At 38.5% G+C, this 19,593-nt stretch overlaps 1 protein-coding gene across 1 annotated transcript; it reads right to left on the bottom strand.

Annotated features, from left to right (window-relative positions):
- Nucleotides 1-3,967: 3,967 nt before the first annotated feature.
- On the bottom strand, nt 3,968-5,488 carry LOC129219830 (RNA-binding protein 25-like). The gene has a single exon (XM_054854135.1). The coding sequence runs from the start codon at nt 5,486-5,488 to the stop codon at nt 3,968-3,970; it is 1,521 nt and encodes a 506-aa protein (XP_054710110.1).
- Nucleotides 5,489-19,593: the final 14,105 nt, after the last annotated feature.

Genomic DNA, 19,593 nt, shown 5'->3' with positions numbered 1-19,593 from the left:
AGAGTTATGCAAATTTTCCATCTCAGGATTTTTGTCGCTGGTGTTGTTCTTGTTTTAGAAACCACGCGGGAAACCGAGCAGGATTAGTAATAAGTGGCCGCCGCTTATATGAATCATGTTTATTCTAAACAGTTTTAATTCCATAAAGCGGCTGATTCAATAAAGTGGCTAATTCAATGAAGCTGGGTCTTGTCTGACGATTTGATTCATTAAAGCGGCTGATTCAATAAAGTGGCTAATTCAATGAAGCTGGGTCTTGTCTGACGATTTGATTCATTAAAGCGGCTGATTCAATAAAGTGGCTAATTCAATGAAGCTGGGTCTTGTCTAACGATTTGATTCATTAAAGCAGCTGATTCAATAAAGTGGCTAATTCAATGAAGTTGGGTCTTGTCTGACGATTTGATTCATTAAAGCGACTGATTCAATTAACCACTGGCTGAATTAACCGGCGTCCACTATAGCAACTGATTTAAGGAAGGCTTGTGTACGGCTTTCGTTAGATGAACACTATAAGGAGGGAAGTTCGACTTAGTTCGGACAACACACGGAAGATGGTAGCACCAACTTCCAACAGTTGATCTTTTTATTTGAATCCAAAACAGAAACCGAACATCCCTGCACTTGTGCCTCAAAAGTTTCGGTTTGAGAAGATGGAAGATTTTACGACCACGACAAATTTGCATAATTATACATAATTGTACATAAAGCAATGAAGATTTAAAAGTGTTACTGAAATTTACATTTTCAGTTATTATCATTTATAACGACATTACTTTTAACGACACATTTTACATAACGTCAATAAGTTGGTGTTTCTGACACATTCTCTTAGAAAACTCTATCGCTTTGTAATTTTTTCTGCAATTTCATTTTCGATTTTATCGTTCTTCAAACAAAAAGTTAAGTTGAAAGGAAGTCATAACTCATTGAAAATTCTCACTCTCACCCTACAGATAGCAGAATAGACAGATGTTACTAGAATGGCTTCACTTAGGCTTTAATCTGTTTAGTCCGTTGCTTAGATCTCAAACAACTAAAACCAGGAAGTTTAATGATTTAGCAATATGTAGTTGCTTGTAGAACTGTGGATGACATTTGATGAACAACTGAAGAAACACATGCAATATACCAACTGCCCGGTTATGATATTCAAAGACTGCAGTTTTGTCCTTGTCAAGGACTCATCAGTCTGAAATAGTCAATAACAATCCAGAGTCCGCTGCAATGGTGTGGTTCAACTCGTAAATTGAATGCAAAGCTAGGGTGTTAAGCAATAAGTTATTGCACTTAAGCCAGGTCTCAGCAGACCTACATGCAATATACCAACAAACCGCGGTTATGATATCCAGAGACTAACCATTGCTGCGGAATCTCGCTGGTGTGCTAAATTTACTTTAGCTAATAGTTTGTTGGCACACTCAGCTTCAATGAGTTAACATCTGTCTCCTATTGTATATTCCAAACTAATGAGTCCATAACGAAGACGAAACTGCAGTCTCAGGATATGATAACCGGACTGTCCGTATATTGCATTTAATTCTGCCCTAGCCGTGGCTTAAGGGCGATAATTTATGACTTACTAATGAAGAAATATTGGATTCTCAGGTAAATTACGAAACAGAACATTGGCATAAAATCTGCAACACAGACGAATATATTACTTGCTCCTTTCTTTTCCTGTATTGGAACTGTACGCCTTCAGCTTAATTACATCAAGAAGCAATGCAAGCAATTGCATAAAAAATTATTTAGATTTTTACCCGATTGGAATTAGTGCTCCTGATTAAACTTCAACAAAGCCAATAAATCGCGCCAGCGTAATGTGCATATAAGTGAATTTGAAACGCTAATAAACTGCAAAACCTTGGCAGTTACTGGTTGGACCATTGATATGACATAATATAGAATAAAACTTCCATATTAATGGCCATAGCATACTGCAGTATGGACAAACCTAACCTGGCAGCATTATGAAAACTACATCCTGATTACAGTCTGCGCTGCCGGATAAAGCACAAATCATATTTGCCCCACCTATGCTGTTTTGTTTTCGGATGCTGTCAGAAGAAATTTATAACTAGGGATTCCAATACCGGATCAAATACCGGTAGTCGGTATTTTTAACGTGATACCGCAATACCGGTACCAATACAGGTATTAGAAATTTCCCAAAAAATATTCAAAAATATGTTTCGTTGCCATATTATATTATTTTGTGGAAAAAGTGCAGTATTTACTTAATGTGAACTCTAATACCGGTATCAATACAGGTATTAGAAATTTCCCAAACAATATTCAAAAATACAATGTTTCGTTGCCATATTATATTATTTTGTGGAAAAAGTGCAGTATTTACTTAATGTGAACAAATATAAAATGAAGGAACGAATATTATAATAAAAAAATCCATAATAACAAGAAACATAATGAATCTATTTAATTGTCAGCAAGCCTGGAACTCATTTTAGTGAAGAAAATACCTGTGGTTGAAAATATTCTTTCTGAATTCACGCAGGCCGGTAGTATTGTTAACAATGCGCGATACACCTCCTGTAGTTGCCTAGGAATTTTTCATCTTCAAATAAATGAAATAATCAATTTTGTGACTGTGGGCGGTTTTTTTTTTTTTTTTTTTTGAGCAATCACAATTGTTTATTGTTCTCATTTGACTGTTTTGAATTCCTATCATTTTATTTTCCCGCCAGCACCCTCTGCCAGCACCACCATCGCGTCGACCGGCCTCATAATGCTGCTCCTCTTGCGAAAACTGTCTCCAGGTTGCGTCCATATCGTACACACACACACGCATACACACATTCATGCCTGCACACAGACACAAACACATATGCCTACATACACAAGAACGCCTACACACATACGCGCGCGTACACACACATGCATACATACACACACACACGCATCCACACACATGCGTCTACACAAACACACACACATGCGCCTACACAAACACACACGCGCATTCATACACACACACGCTCGTGATTGCGAAAAACATAATTTGAATTCAAGATGCCAAAAATTCAAATTATTTATTTATTTATTTATTTATTTTTTGATCTCATTAGCTTTTTTTTTTTTAGTCCCTTTCGTTTTCTTTTCGAAATTCTATAAAATTATGTAAATATCTGAAAACATGTTCTAACTGATTATGTCTTAACTCTTTGCAAATGTTCAAAGCATTATAAATATTATTTCTCTTGGTATAAAGCTGAATAGTGAGATAGAACAGCACGCTAATACCGGTGAGAACAAATTACCGTTTGTTATACTAATAAGAAGTTTATCTCAAAATTCAGTACAGTTGAGACAACTATTTAAAACACTATCATAAAGAATTGCTGCAATTGATCGTCGGATTAAATTGTTCATAGCATAAACCCATTCGGAATTATACTTAAAATTCATTTTCACAAGAGGGTAAGTCAAGGAAATGGAGAAAATAAAAACGTGGTTTACATAAACTTACGAAAGTGCGATGCATCACACCATCTGTTGATAATAATATCATTTTGTAATTTTTGTAATTGTATTGATATTTTGTGATTTTAAAGCCAAATTTTTACTTCAATAGATTGTAATTTTGGTAATGTCGCATTATATATATATATATATATATATATATATATATATATATATATATATATATATAGAGAGAGAGAGAGAGAGAGAGAGAGAGAGAGAGATTTAAAATAACATTTTTATCTAATTAACTATTTTGAAAACTCTTTAATTGAAAACTATCAACTATTTTTAGCTAATACCAGAAATACCGGTATTCTACCCATCAAATACCAGTATTACAAAATTGCAATGTAGCTCCGAATACCAGGATTCGGTATACCTGTATACCGGTATCGCAATCACTACTTATAACATTCAACAGTCTATTTAAATTTCTACTTAATTTGATATTGAGTAGGTAATTACTAATAAGAAGTGCGAATCACATTACCTTGTGATAATGATGGATCTCCGTGACCGATTTTCGTTCATTATTATCTCCATTCACCTCGTCTGAGCTGAGGGAAGGAACTTCCGAAACTTTTTCTATTTTCCTTAGTTTATCTTTCTGCTTTGAGCTTTTGCTAGGGATTTGATCGCGCAAATGTTCTTCATCAGGACTACCTGACATTGCTTGAGCATTCCGTTCTTTTTCATGTTCTACTTCCTTTTCGATTTCACTTTCGGATCTAGACTTCTTGATTGAGTTTACATCATTCCTTTTCCGAAATGTTTGTCCGCAAAGTCTACGCTTTCGTTCATCCTTGCCACCATTAACCGTATCATACCTATACGAAGGGGCTTCCAAAGTTTTTCTTTCTGTTTTCCTTTGCTTCTCTTTCGGTCTCGAGGAAGTATGGTCGCGTAAACGCTCTTCGGTGCTACCTGACTTTGTATGAGTCTCCCGTTCTTTCTCATCTTCAACTGCTTCCTCCTCGATTTCACTTTCGGATCTGGACTTCTTAGTGGATTTTTCGTCACACTTTTTACGAAATTTTTGTTCGCATTGCCTACGTTTTCCCTCATTATTACCACCATTCAACGCATCATAACTAAAAGAAGAAGGGACTTCCAGAAAATCTTCTTTTGTCTTCTTTTGTTTGTACTTCGGTCTCCAGCTTTTGCAAGAAGTGTAGTCGCGTGAACGTTCGACCTCGGGACTACATGACTTCGTTTGAACCTCCCGTTCTTTTTCATCTCCTACTTCTTCCTCGATTTCACTTTCGGATTTAGACTTCCTGATGGTGTGTCCGTCATACCTTTTCTGAAAATAATGCTCGTGTTGCCTGTATTTTCGTTCCCCATTCACCGCATCATAATGAGAAGAAGAAGGAGCTTCCAAAGACGCGGTTTTTGTTTTCTTTTGTTCATCTTTCTGCATCGAATTTCTACAAGAAGTATGGTCATGAAAACGTTCGTCGTCAGGATCACTGGACTTAGCTTCAACTTTCCATTCTTCTCCATCGTCTGCTTTTTTTACAATTTTGCTTTCGGACCTAGATCTTTTGTTGAAGCTTTCGTCGTACTTTTTGTGAGTTTTTTGTTCCCACTGCCTACGTTTTCGCTCATCATTACCACCATTCACAGCATCATAACTAAACGAAGAAGGAACTTCCAAAAACGCGCTTTCTGTTTTGCTTTGTTTGTCTTTTGGTTTAGAACTTTTGCATGAAGTCTGGTCACGTAAACGTTCCTTTTCTGAACGACCTGACTTACTTTGAGTCTTCCATTCTTTTCCATCTTCTGCTTCCACTTCGATTTCACTATCGGATTTTGACTTCTTAATGAACTGTTCGTCATACACTTTCCGAAATTCGCGTTCGTTTTGATTGCCGCCCCAACTTTCACGGGATTCCGAATGATAATATCCCTCTTCTTCACCGCTCTCTTGGAGTTTGGCTTCTAAATAAACGGGGAACTTTTCGTGCGTCTGACCTTCTGGAAATGGATGGACTGATATCATAACTGTGAGTTCTTTGTGCAAACGAATACGGCAAGTTGATAGAATTCGATAAGCAGTAACCTTTACCTAGAAGGAAATATGTAGCGGGGTCAGTAACAGCAAAGACATAAAATTAAAGCTTAGTGGTAAAAACAGCATCGAACAGGAAAAACCCTGGTGTCCAAGAAGTTTGATTTGCAAGATCATCCGAACCATCATTGACGGGTTTGAAAATATTTTGTCACTCCTTCCAAAGCAGCCCTCCTGTCAATGCAACGTCACTTCATGACGTTGCATTGAATGACATTCGGAAGTTGCTGCAGCTCGTTGATGACTTTACAGTGACGTATCGTAAATGTCACGCTACGGGGATCCTAATGTGACTGTCACGTGACTTTCACAGAAGAGTACCATTTTAGTCACTGCGCTGCTATTGAAGAAGCTATTTTCCCGTTTCAACTTAAGTTAGAAAATGGGCAAGTCATCAGTAAGCGCCATGTATATTGTTACAAATCCTGTAAATAGTAATTATTGTAGTAACGTAACCTGTAAATAGTTTCCCGTAATGAATATACAACCCCTTTTCATTCGGCTGAAGTATACGACCCCCTATTTCCTTTTCTTTTCATTGATAAAATTTGATAACGGTCTACGCATTTCGAGAAGCAGTAAGAATGTTGTGGAAACTTCTTCGATGTTTATAAAAGCGTCCTGCGTGATAAAAAGTAGAGTTTCGATTGAGATTTCGAACTGAGAGCGTATTTGCTCTGTTTATTGCGAGGCATTTCGCTGTGTTGTTTTCGTATTTGGAAGTAAATACGTGTGTAAACGTTGAGTTTACGGTGTTGTGTGATAATTGCTTAATTGCTGATGATTAATTTAGCAGTTGTTGACGATCTTTCCTGTACATAGTGTAAATAAATTCTCTGTGTTTTTAATCAAGAACTGTGTCATCCTTTCAAGAAAGTTAGAAGTCTCGCCGGATCCGTTACAATTGGCGCCCAACGTGGGGCCTCTTCTGGACTTTCTTGGAGTAAGTGTGACTTTGGACATTTTTTCATAAAGACTGTTTGAATTTATAGACTTTGTTTTTATGGTGATTACTCGCGCAATGGATGACCAATTAAAACAACTTCTGGAAGCAATTAATGCTGTGAAAAGTGACTTGGCTGAAAGTTTGGCGGCTAATCAAGAACAATTAAAAAGTGATTTGACTGCAAGTTTTACTGCAAATCAAGAACAATTAAAAAATGACATTGCGGCTAATCAAGAACAACTGAAAAGTGATTTAATGGTACTGAAAAATGATTTAGCTTTTAAATGATTAGCGGAAAGCAGCTCTGTACAGTTTGGCGCTCCCACATCGATTGCTCGACCGTCCATTAAACTTGCCACATTTGATGGGAAAACTTCGTGGCAGGTTTACAAAACTCAATTCATGATAGTGGCGGAAGCGAACGGATGGGACTCTGCTACCAAGGCCTGCCATCTTGCAGCATCCCTGAGAGGTGACGCAGCGGACATTCTTCAGACCCTTCCGGACAGCCAGCGCCTGGATTTCGCCGCCCTCACATCTGCGTTGGAGTTTCGCTTCGGTGAGAAGTGCCAGAAAGATTTCAGTCGACTCCAGTTGAAGTTCCGTTTCCAGAAAACCGGGGAAACCCTGCAAGAGTAGGGCGGACGTCGAGAGACTGTCTCATCTTGCTTTTTGCGACTGTCCTGCGGATGTTCGAGGACAACCTGGCACTCAACTACTACATCGACGGGGTTCGAGATCCGGAAATCCAGAAAGCTCTACGGATGGCGGATGTCAAAGACCTGAATTCTGCTGTTGTGTATGCGATGAAATTGGAGGCCGCTCAGCAAGCAACCCGCAAGGATCGCCATTCAATCCGAGGCGTGAAAACTGATGAGCCTGATCCGGTTTCGTCACGCTTTGCTGAACTGAAAAAGCAAATAAAAGAAATTGCAGGAACCCTCAAAAGGGTTTCGGCTCCCAAGGACCAAAATCGACAACCACTTAAGTGCTGGAAATGTGGCGGCGAGGGTCACTTGCTAAGAAACTGTGAAGCTCGCCAAGAAACCGGAGGGAAGAGCGCCTCTCCCTCTCAGGTCCAGGAAAACTAAGCCATGGCAATCTCGCGGGGCAGAGGTCGCCAGATTGGAATGAGCCCCATCGTAAAGTTTTCCAGATTTCATCGACGAGTGGCGGCAGTAATGGACTATTTGTTTACGCATACGTAAACGGGTTTCCCTGCGAACTGATTACTGACACTGGAGCCAATGTTACAATCATTAGAACAGATGTGGCTCATCAATTTGGACTCAACATTCTATGGACGCCGCCCTGCGTTACCCTCCAAACCGTGACAGGTAACAAGATCGAGATTGAAGGTAAAGTAAACTTAGAAATTTTGTTTGGAAATGCTACTTACCATCATACGGCATTCGTTGCTGCTATCACAGACCCCTTCATTCTCGGATTGGACTTTTTAAAGAAGTATGACTTCAACCTCGACTTCAAGACTAATGAGCTGCACTCGATGAGAGAAGACATAGCCGTTTTCCCCGCAGAAAGTGATGTAAAATCCGCTCACCAAATAATAGCCCAAACAGATTTATCGATTCCCTCAAGGTCAGAATCATTAATACCTGGCTCCATTGAAGAAAGCAATAGTTTTCGATTTGAACTCATTGAATACCCCAACCTAAACAATAACCTAAAAGGAGTGCTGGTAGCATCTACGCTTGTGGACCTTTCTAAGGATGTAATTCCTGTGAGAGTCGCCAACGTGAGTGAAAGGCCAAGGAATATCCGAAAAGGTGAAGTGTTGGCAACTTGTACTCCAGTAAACTGCATCATTAGAAGAATCAATTCCCCTGAGACTGTGTCTTCTGAGTCCTTGACATCGAAGTTAATTGGGAGTGCGCCGTTATCGAATGATCAAAGAACTGCTGCGGAACAATTGGTGGACGACTTCAAGCATCTGTTTTCATCTACATCGGAGGATGTGGGCCGGACGAATTTAACGCAGCATAGGATCGATACTGGAGAACACCCCCCTATTAAACAGCATCCAAGACGACTACCGTTTGCCAAGAAGGAAGAGTCGAGACCCTCCTGAAAGAGATCCAGGAGAATGATGTCATCGAACCCTCGTCCAGTCCTTGGGCCTCTCCCATCGTCTTGGTCCGAAAGAATGATGGCTCCACTAGATTTTGTGTCGATTACCGACGGCTGAATGAAATCACCAAGAAAGACAGTTACCCTCTTCCACGGATAGACGACACCTTGGACACTCTTTCCGGACACAAGTGGTTTTCGACCCTGGACTTGAAGAGCGGCTATTGGCAGGTTGAGATACACCCTGATGACCGAGAGAAGACAGCGTTTACAACTGGACAAGGCTTATGGCAGTTTAAAGTGATGCCCTTCGGCCTCTGCAATGCACCAGCTACGTTCGAGCGTCTTATGGAGACAGTGTTAAGAGGACTTTCTTACGAATCCTGTCTGGTCTACTTAGACGATATCATCATCGTGGGACGCAGTTTCGAAGAACATCTGGCAAATCTTAGGAAGGTGCTGCAAAAGCTTAAGGAAGCCAATCTGAAGTTAAGCCCGTCCAAATGTAATTTGTTCCGCCGGGAAGTGAACTACCTTGGTCACATCATCTCTTCTGAAGGTGTACAAACCGATCCAGAAAAGGTATCTGCGGTCAAGATTTGGAGTCGTCCCGAAAACATCCATCAGCTGCGAAGTTTCCTGGGGCTCTGCACGTACTACAGGAAGTTTGTAAAGGGTTTTTCCAACATTGCACGACCTTTGCATAAGCTGACGGAGAGCAAGCAAAAGTTTGAATGGTCCAAAGAATGCGAAGATGCATTTCTACGACTGAAGGAGGCTTTAACATCAACGCCTATCCTCGCCTATCCTCAGCCTGAAAAATCCTTCATCCTGGACACTGATGCGAGCAATGAGGGCATCGGAGCTGTTTTATCCCAAGAAATTGACGGCAATGAACATGTCATCGCATACTGGAGCAAATGCTTATCAAAGTCGGAGCGAAATTACTACGTCACCAGAAAGGAGTTACTGGCCATAGTGAAAGCTGTAGAACACTTCCATCATTACCTCTACGGCCGAAAATTTCTGCTTCGGACAGATCATGCCTCGTTAACTTGACTTTTGAACTTCAAGAATCCGAAGGCCAGATAGCCAGGTGGATACAGCGGCTCCAGGAATATGACATGGAGATCAAGCACCGAAAAGGGTTGTCTCACGGTAATGCAGACGCTTTATCAAGGAGACTCTGTCCTGAGAACTGCAATTATTGTTCCCGAATCGAGAAACAGTATGGAACGACTAGCCCTACTGCCTATCAGGTGACAGTGACTCCAACATCATCAGAACCTGATCCATGGAGTGACGACCAAGTTCGAAAAGATCAACTTGAAGACCCGACATAAAACCAATTTTATAGTTCATGGAGAGTGACAATCGGCGATCTAGCTGGCAGGACGTTTCCATCTTCAGTCCTGCAACAAAAAGATACTGGGCTTTATGGAACTCGCTCCATTTACGAAACGGCGTGCTGCACCGAAAATGGGAATCTGACGACGGCAAAACATCTAGGTGGCAGTTACTACTTCCCCGATCAAGGATTTCAGATGTTCTGAAAGAAATACATAGTAGTGCGACTGGAGGACATTTTGGTGTCTTGAAAACCCTCAATAAAGTTCGGGAGCGCTTCTTCTGGAGCAAGGCGAAGGATGACGTGGAGAAGTTGTGCCATTCTTGTGACGCCTGTGCTGCTCGTAAAGGACCGAAGAAAAGAAGCAGAGGGAAGCTACATCTGTACAACGTTGGAGCTCCTTTCGAACGAATTGGGATCGACATCCTGGGTCCTCTACCAAGAACTGCTGATGGGAACAAATACATTCTTGTTTCCATCGACTATTTCACCAAATGGCCGAAGCGTATCCCATTCCAGATCAAGAAGCTACCACCGTAGCAGAGACTCTAGTCCAACATTGGATCTCGAGATATAGAACACCTTTGCAGATTCATTCCGATCAAGGGAGGAATTTCATCTCTGCTGTGTTTAAGGGCCTATGTCAAATTTTCGGAATTGAGAAAACTAGGACAACACCACTACACCCACAATCGGACGGCATGGTGGAGAGATTTAACCGCACAATCCTGAATAATCTCTCACTTATGGTATCCAGAAATCAACAGGATTGGGACAAGAAGCTACCTTTGTTCCTGCTGGCCTACCGCAGTGCTGTCCACGAGACTACCGGATTTGCCCCATCTCAGATGCTCTTCGGACGAGAGCTTCGGCTACCTTGTGATCTCGCCTTCGGTCGTCCTCCGGATGCGCCTGCATCGCCTGAGGAGTACATCCAGGATCTCCAGGCCCGGTTGGAAGACGTTCATAACTTCGCACGAGAGCGAATCAACATCGCGGCGGAGAAGATGAAGACCCGATACGACACAAGGTCTACTGGACATGAATTCAACGAAGGCGACAAGGTTTGGTTATGGAATCCCATCCGACGGAAAGGTCTTCACCCAAATTGCAGTCGCATTGGGATGGACCCTACAAAGTCCTTAACCGACTGAATGACGTCGTAGTGAGGATCCAAAAATCACCTAATGCAAAACCTAGGGTTGTACATTATGATCGGTTAGCCCCATACTATGGCCATAGTTCATGAGTATTACGTAAACAACCATGGTTGATAACATAAAAGTTGTAGATAATTTTTTTGCTTTTAATGTTTAGTAATATTTCTTGTTATTATTGTGTTTCCTATGCATTATTGGTTATTATTTAATGTGTGTATTTGTGAACTTGTGATAGAAGTTTGGCACCCTTTCTGGGGATTGTACTGCCCGGGACGTGCAGTCCTTAGGAAGGGGGCAATGTTACAAATCCTGTAAATAGTAATTATTGTAGTAACGTAACCTGTAAATAGTTTCCCGTAATGAATATACAACCCCTTTTCATTCGGCTGAAGTATACGACCCCCTATTTCCTTTTCTTTTCATTGATAAAATTTGATAACGGTCTACGCATTTCGAGAAGCAGTAAGAATGTTGTGGAAACTTCTTCGATGTTTATAAAAGCGTCCTGCGTGATAAAAAGTAGAGTTTCGATTGAGAATTTGTTCTGAGAGTGTATTAGCTCTGTTTATTGCGAGGCATTTCGCTGTGTTGTTTTCGTATTTGGAAGTAAATACGTGTGTAAATGTTGAGTTTACGGTGTTGTGTGATAATTGCTTAATTGCTGATGATTAATTTAGCAGTTGTTGACGATCTTTCCTGTACATAGTGTAAATAAATTTTCTGTGTTTTTAATCAAGAACTGTGTCATCCTTTCAAGAAAGTTACAAGTCTCGCCGGATCCGTTACAATATTAAAGTTCTTGGTTAAAAGCCCTTCAATCAGTTAATACTTAAACGATTCCATTTCAGGGCCTTTCATTTTGGTTGTCAATTGCCCTCCTGGCTTCGAAAAATAAAAAGGAATTTATACTAAGTGGGGGTGGGTTCGTTATTTCCCGATAAAATTTGCATTGTTCATTGAGTAAAAATTTGAAATGACGCGCCCGTTCCATTTGATTTAAAAAAAAATAAATGAAGAGTTGCCAATTACGATTGTTTGGCGTTGTGCCAATCAAAGAATATCTCCTTTTTCAACCTAAGCAGAAATGAGCTCGTCCAAAAGCAAAGATCTTTTTACTAGAGCCTGACTATACTTCTCTGTTCTACATACCCTAAAGTTAATACAATGTAAAAATGTATTTATTTTTTTCTTTTGCTTTAGTAAAACCTGTCAACAATGATACTGTTGGGACCTAAAAAAAATATCGTAATAGACAGTTTGATTGTTCATGCTGACATTTTGCTGGGGCCAAAAAAAAAAAATAAATATTGTTATAGACAGGTTATCGTTATACACAGGTTTCTCTGGAGGGTATGTTAAATCTCAAAACCCTTCTCTTAGCAACAGACTTGATTGAAAGTGTTCAATGCTTACAGAACTCTTAGGCGATATGCTGCCGCTAGCTGGTTTGTATCTCATTGCATGAACATTCGTTGTGAACAACTTGAAGAAGACTTGATAGTTGCTTTCATTGATGATTTTAAACTCAGATTTCTTCTGATTTGAGTCCAAAAAGCACAACGGAGTAATAGAAACGCCGAGTTCGTCGTCGCTGTCTTGATTGTGTTCATCACAGAAGCCATCTGAGCCGTCCATTTGTCAAGTGAACTATTCTGCAAGCTTTCAGTTTTGCATTATAATAACTTTATTATTTGCTGCTTAAACTTTTTAAAATAAAAACAGATTCGTCCATGGAACTTCATTGAAATAAAATCAGGTTGAGTTTTAAAGACTAATACACTGAGTTGAAGCAATAGGAGGGACCATTGTTGCTTCATTTAGTTTTGTTTTTATTATTGAATACATTTTTCATTGTTGGGGGCATAAGTAATGTTATAAGCAATCAAAAAAGAAAATGATTATTTGAACCATTGTTGCAAAATGTTAAGAAAATTTTCAACAAGCATTGGAGACATCTGTTTTGGAGGTTCTAGGGGGAGGATGGGAATGCGTGATAACCGAGATCTAGATTTTCGAATATACAGATGACACCAAGAAGTTCCAGTAGAGTGAAAAAATGAGAGAAAGTTGAAAAAAAAATTAATTTGAACTTTGACATCTTGAATTCAAAGTATGTTTTTCGCAATCACGAGTGTGTGTGTGTGTGTAAGCAGACGTGTGTGTTTGTGTGTGGGGTATGTGTGTAGGGGGTATGTGTATGTGTGTAAGCATAGCGTTTGTGTCTGTGTGCAGGCATGAGTGTGTGGGTAGTTGTGTGTATGAGTGTTTGTGTGCGTGGGGGCGGAGTATGTGCATGTGTGTGTAGGCACGTGTTTGTGTGCAGGGGCGTAGCTACGGGGGGGTTTTGGGGACAAACCCCCCCCCCGAAAAGGTCCCAGAAAAAAGAGAAAAGAAGAGAGAAGAGGAAGAAAAAAGAAGAAAAGGAAAAAATTCCAAGCGATTATATATATATATATATATATATATATTTAAAAGAAGTAACCCCCCCCCCCGGAAAGTCGGGTCTAGCTACGCCACTGTTTGTGTGTGTGTGTGTGTGTGCAGGCATGAATGTGTGGGTAGTTGTGTGTATGTGCTTGTGTGTGTATGTGTAGGTGTCTGTATGTATGCGTGTATGCATGTGTTTGAGTGTATGTGTTTGTATTCGTGTTTGTGTGTGCGTGCGTGCGTGTGTATGTAGTTGTGTATGTATGCGCGTGTGTGTAGGATATTGACGTAACCTGGAGACGGTTTTCACTATAGGAGCAGCATCGTTAGGAGCCGGTCGACGGTGATGCTGCAGAGGGTGGCAGGAGGAAAATAAAATCATTGGACATCAAAACAGTCGAACGAAAGCAATAAGAAATCGTGATTGCTTAAAAAGAAGTCCCATATTTTTAAAAAGAGGATAGTAGAGTCGATTTTTTTTTTTTTAATTACATCCTTCAAATAGTTATAAAGGGATATGAAACTAACTCTTTGCTCTTTCGAGCATAGGAAGTCCTGCAGTACGGTACAAAAATGAAAAATCTCCACCAGGGGAGAGCGTCTTGAAAAAAGAAGAACAGCGGGCCTTCATGGGTGCAGGGCAGTCGAAGAGGTGCTCGCTATGCATGTCAACTCCTTTCCGTCACGTATGTGTGTGACCAGTTTTTTTTTTTTTTTTTTTTTTTTTGTTGCCGCTCAACAGCAAAAACTACCGAAGGAAATCGAACGAAATTTGGAACACATGTGCCCCTATGTGAATTTGTGCCCATTGGTTTTTGGCGCGAATTTCTCCAAGGGGGGATGGAGCAATGGGACATTTTTTGAGTTTTGCGTGACTGCCACTCCAAAGGAAGTAACTAGCGGAATCAAAAAAAATTTGGTCCATATGTGCCCCTAACAGGTAGAGGTCCTAATTCAATTTTGGTATCAATAGCTCAAACGGGGGTTGAGCTATAGAACGTTTCTGTCGTCAATTGTGACTGCTGTATCTCAAAAAATAATGAACAGAATCAAACAAAAACTTATCGACAAGTAGCCCTTAGAGGGAATAAGAACTGATTCTATTTTGGAGTCAATAGCTGAAACGGGGGTGTCGCAATCGAACGTTTTTTTTTTTCCATTGTGCGTGCCATATCTGAAGAAGTAATGCTAGGTTCTGTATGAAATTTGGAATAAATGTGAACCTATATAGAAACAGGCGCTTTGGTTCAATTTTTGCGCCAATTGCTCCGTGGGGGGGGGGAGGGGGCTTTTTTTGTGCCAATAAAAATAGCTTTTTAAATGTAACAATAAGTCAATCATGGGGAAAGATCAGAGTTCATAAGAAAGATATCGAAGAAAGTTTCGTGATAGCCACAACATACTAGTTTTTCCTTCCTTTGATGTTTACAGAGAAGTAGTCAAAAAAAAAAAAAAAAAAAGCACAATTCTGCATTCAATTGGCAAATTACAACATTTGGTCTCCATTTGTTGTATTAAACAGAATGTTGGGTTTAATCATTCGATCCATTTCACAAAATTCTGAGAAAGTTCTACCTTTATACCAGGGTTGGCAAAAACCCGGGTTTTTTAAAAAAAAGCCCATGGACCCAGGGTTTTTTTAAATAAAACCCAAAAAAAACAAACTAAAGCTGGGTTTTTTAAAACAAATGTGGCTTTTTTGTCTTTTCTTAGGGAAAATGTGGGGTACTTGTAGCATATTGTTGCGTAAGTATATGGACAAAGCAAAAAAATTGTCTTGGGGTAAAAAAGGCTGGAAATTTCAGCATTTTCTGAAGAAAAGTAAAAACGACGACGAAACCCAAGAATGGTGAAGTTTCAGATTTAATAGTTTCCATGATTACTAACAATTAAGGCAAAGTTACTTTTCGAGTGATAAAATCTATTGTTCGTTTTTAATTATTTTTTTTTTTTTTTTGCATTTTCTTTTATTGTATTTCATTTTGTTATGCAAAACTACTGTAGAACTTCAAGTAGTTTAAATCCCTTTTTACTGAATTCCAGCTTAATCAAGATATTTCTTTGAATTTTATGTTGCCTGTTTTTCTATTTCTGTGTACTGAGTAAGAAATATTAAACTTTTTTGTAAGATAATGAAAATGCTGTACATCTAATTCTGTTTTCTCTTCGACCGTTCGTAAAACCTGTTAATTTCTAAAAAATATACCTTGTTTATTCGAGATTTGTGACGTGTTGGTTTCCAGAAAATATTTCACACGAAAGTCTTTCGGATAGAGTAGTTTCCTCAGTAACAATCTACAAATATTGAGAAAATCAGACGTGATAGGACTTAGTCAAGATAATTTGAGTTATTTATTGACCAGTTAAAGAAAAAAGTTAAATACATTTATTTAAAATCTTTGAAGTATTTTTTTAATGCTGTTAAGAGTGAAGAAATACTATTAAAGTTCAAAATTCATTTTTTACGTCCATTGGGTGTGGTGAAGAGCAAATAAAAAAGAAGTATAAATTGTGAAAGTATTTAAATTAATTAGTTTTTTTAAAAAACTTCTTGGAAAATTTAAAAAAACCCAAAAGTGGGCTAAATAATGGGTTTTTTTAAATGGGTTTTTTCAAAAAAAAAAAAAAAAAACATTGGGTCCAACCCAATTGGGTCCAATCCGGCCAACCCTGCTTTATACAGATGCTTAGTCAGCCTCATTGTTCTGTTTTGGTCTCTTCATTTTAAGAAAGATATTAACTTATTGGAAAAGGTTCAAAGGAGGACTACTAGGTTAGTATGTGCATTTCCGAATTTAGGTTATGATTACAGGTTTATATTGACGCGGGCAGGCAAATGGCAGTATCTGCAGAAATGAGTTTTCGAGATATTTGAAGACATGTGTGTTGGATTCAATACTAACCGTAGGGAAATGTTGGAATTCAACATTTTTTTCAGCGGAAACCAAATAAGCAAGCTTGTACAATAAAGTTAACAAACAGATCCAATGGGGTTGTTTCCTTCAGTCAAAAGTAGTACATTTTGTCACTGAAATTCATAGAATAAGCAAAAAAAAAAAAAAAAACATGGACTCAGAAAAATACTTTTATTTTCCCCAACAGTTATTTTTTAATTAACTTTTTAAAATGTCCTATTCTTCAAACAAGGCGTGGTCTTTATGACGTCACAAATGATGCACTATGTGGCGCATCTTTCTACCGCATTTCCACATTATGATACTCAAGAAGCGAATTAAATATTGCGCTCTACTCTTGCAATCAACCATATCGTTGCCAACACACGTGAGTAAAGAAGCGAATTAAATATTTTGGACCATGAGTGGCAACACTGAATAGCATTTCATCATTTGTGATGTCATCCGCAGAAGCGTTAAACGATGAAAGAGCACCGATTTAAGTAATTTTTAAAAAATATTAAACTTTAAGAAATTATTTAAAAAATGGTCAGATTCTATGTTTTTAAGCATGCTCTTTCAGAAAAAAATACTTTTAAAATTTTGGAAATGACCATATTATTGGATCGATATTTGAGCTCAGCCACTACGTCGGATTTTTTTGAATTTTTATTGTGGATCTAACTGAAAATGCTGCAAGTTCTTTCTTTTGCAATAGACGTAACTGATGAATTTAAAATGTACTAAGCTACTTTAACACTTGTTCCTCACAAACATCTCCACCATACTAGTAAACTCATGCTCTCTTAATTTTTCCACAATCTTATGATGATCCAGGCCTAGGGTCATCATAATTATATTATATACCCAGGTTAAATGTCCAAAAAATATTTATCTACCCACTGGGTATTTACCTGATCCACATCGGGGTTATCCACCTGATGCATTTTTTTTTTTTTTTCCATTTAAGATCGACCTTAATCTTTAATGGGTTACTTAACAGAACTTTTGCTTATTAATATTTTCCTTTCATACAGTCGAACCTATCTATTTCGAATTTCATGGGACAGAAGAAAATTTTAAGATATGGAGTTTTTGGGATAGAGGTTTTTATGAAAGTTATAAAAATCAACGATTGGAACTAAGTCAAAAAGCTAACAAATTCTTTTACAAATATTGTTCAATATTGTACAGACAGGTTGGGATTACACGTTTTACAAATTTTATCAATCATGTTGTTTGAAAGTTTATGCATACCTTTAATGACAAAATTACCTTTCAATGATTTTTACGCAAAAATGTTCAGACTTTCACTTTTTCTTAATCGAAACAACCTGAACATTAGAAGGACATAAACCCAGATCAGAGGAAACACAATAAAATGATAGCTCTCAATGGTTTCAAAAGTAAAACTCAGGAGCTATGCCACTGTTCAATATGCACATATATAATGCCCCCTTCCCCTCAGTTTCCAAATAGATTGAATTCCCAGAAAACTTACTCCTTGTACTAAACGTTTTCCCACGGCCACATGTCTCACAAGACTTGGAGGACTAGATGACAACTGATATTAGAAAAAATTATTTTTGTCTTCCAAGTTCTACTACCAATAAAGATCGCTGGGGATTAAATTCAAACGAGCTGATGTGTGCATCATATGACTTCCTTTTACTCCAATTTAATGTCATTTCCCTATTATTGGCAATTTTAATGTGATTCAATTGTTTAACTCTCTACACCACCAGTGGATAAATTGAAACCAGATTTACATTTAAAAAATCGCCAAATTTGTCACCAACTTAATGACAAAACTTGGCGACCAAAAGACTGGCGATATATCACCAAGTGTCCGCCGAATTATAACACCACTTGAGTTTCCATCGAAATTAACAATGATTCCCCCCCCCCAAAAAAAGGGCAAAAGACCCCCTTAGGAACATCCAAATGCAAGCAAAAGGGGAAGTGCACAACTAGGCTCCACTAGGAGTCTACGTACCTAATTTCAACTTTCTAGGACATACCGTTCTTGAGTTATGCGAGATACATACGCACGTCACGAGAAAATTCGTTGTAATTAACTCGGGGGTCGTCAAAATGGATATTTCGGGTGTCTGTACTGTTTGACCATGAATTGTATGTAATTCGGCAATCTGCCAAGTAAAGACGATTACATCTGAATGAATCTTGCAGGGGAGAAGGGAAAATAACGATAGGATTTTTATGCACGCGTTTCATAATGTCACTAGTGCCTTATTCATTTATTGCATTCTCAAAAATAAAATAAGGGGAAACAAAAATAGCTACCATGGAAACAACAAAAAGAAAACAAAATATTTTCATTTCGTTCAGGTACGTAAAAGCAAAATGGTAAACTCAAAAATTTGTTGTGAATAAATAAACCAATTAATGTTTGCCGTGAGAACATGGATCGAATATAATTTAAAAAATGCTGCTGTGAGCAAATTTTCATTCTTACAAAACTAAGGCTAAATAATAGAGAGGCAAAAGTGCACATCTCAGACAAACCAACTTACATCCCTATAAACTAATAGATACGTCCATTTCCGCCTGTAAACTGGATATTAGCCTTTCTATGTAATCGATGGTCAGACATTCCTAGGCATATATTCACATGTGGTCGGGTCGAAAAAAAAACTCAACATTCATTCAGGGGTGAGAAAAATGGAAATTAAGGCCGATTTTTGAGTGAAATTTTTTTTGCGAATACAATACTTCCTTTTTTGTAAAAGGAAGTAAAAAGCCTATCAAGAAAGTACACGTCCCGAAACTCAGTCCCTTGAATCAAGGCAAAAAGAAATGCAACATGTTAAAGATGAAAATCAAATTGGTAGACTCTCTTTCTTTTTGTGCTTATTACACGGGTTTATTTTGATAAGGACTACTATCTGAGTGTCTTGCCTTCGTTACGCATAATGCTATTAATGCAGAGAAATTAAGAAAACTTGACATAACAGAGGTTTTTGAGCTAGGCAGGTTCGACTGGGGGTGAATAGTACAAGTTGATAACTACAATTCAGTTTTTTTATACTGCTTCAACAAATGAGTATGTTTTCACAATCATTGGGGAATGTGAAGACTTGATTTAAATGTTAGGAAACTACCATTTCTAAATTTTACTTAATGAGAAGTATTTACGTCTTTCTTTCAAACAA

This window comes from Uloborus diversus, chromosome 4 (genome assembly GCF_026930045.1).
Source record: "Uloborus diversus isolate 005 chromosome 4, Udiv.v.3.1, whole genome shotgun sequence".
In the NCBI taxonomy this organism is placed as follows: domain Eukaryota; kingdom Metazoa; phylum Arthropoda; class Arachnida; order Araneae; family Uloboridae; genus Uloborus; species Uloborus diversus.
This window is presented reverse-complemented; position numbering and strand designations above follow the sequence as displayed.

Bases quoted from the DNA above. Each gene is read 5' to 3' on its own strand.
- LOC129219830 (XM_054854135.1), bottom strand. From the start codon at position 5,488: ATGATATCAGTCCATCCATTTCCAGAAGGTCAGACGCACGAAAAGTTC.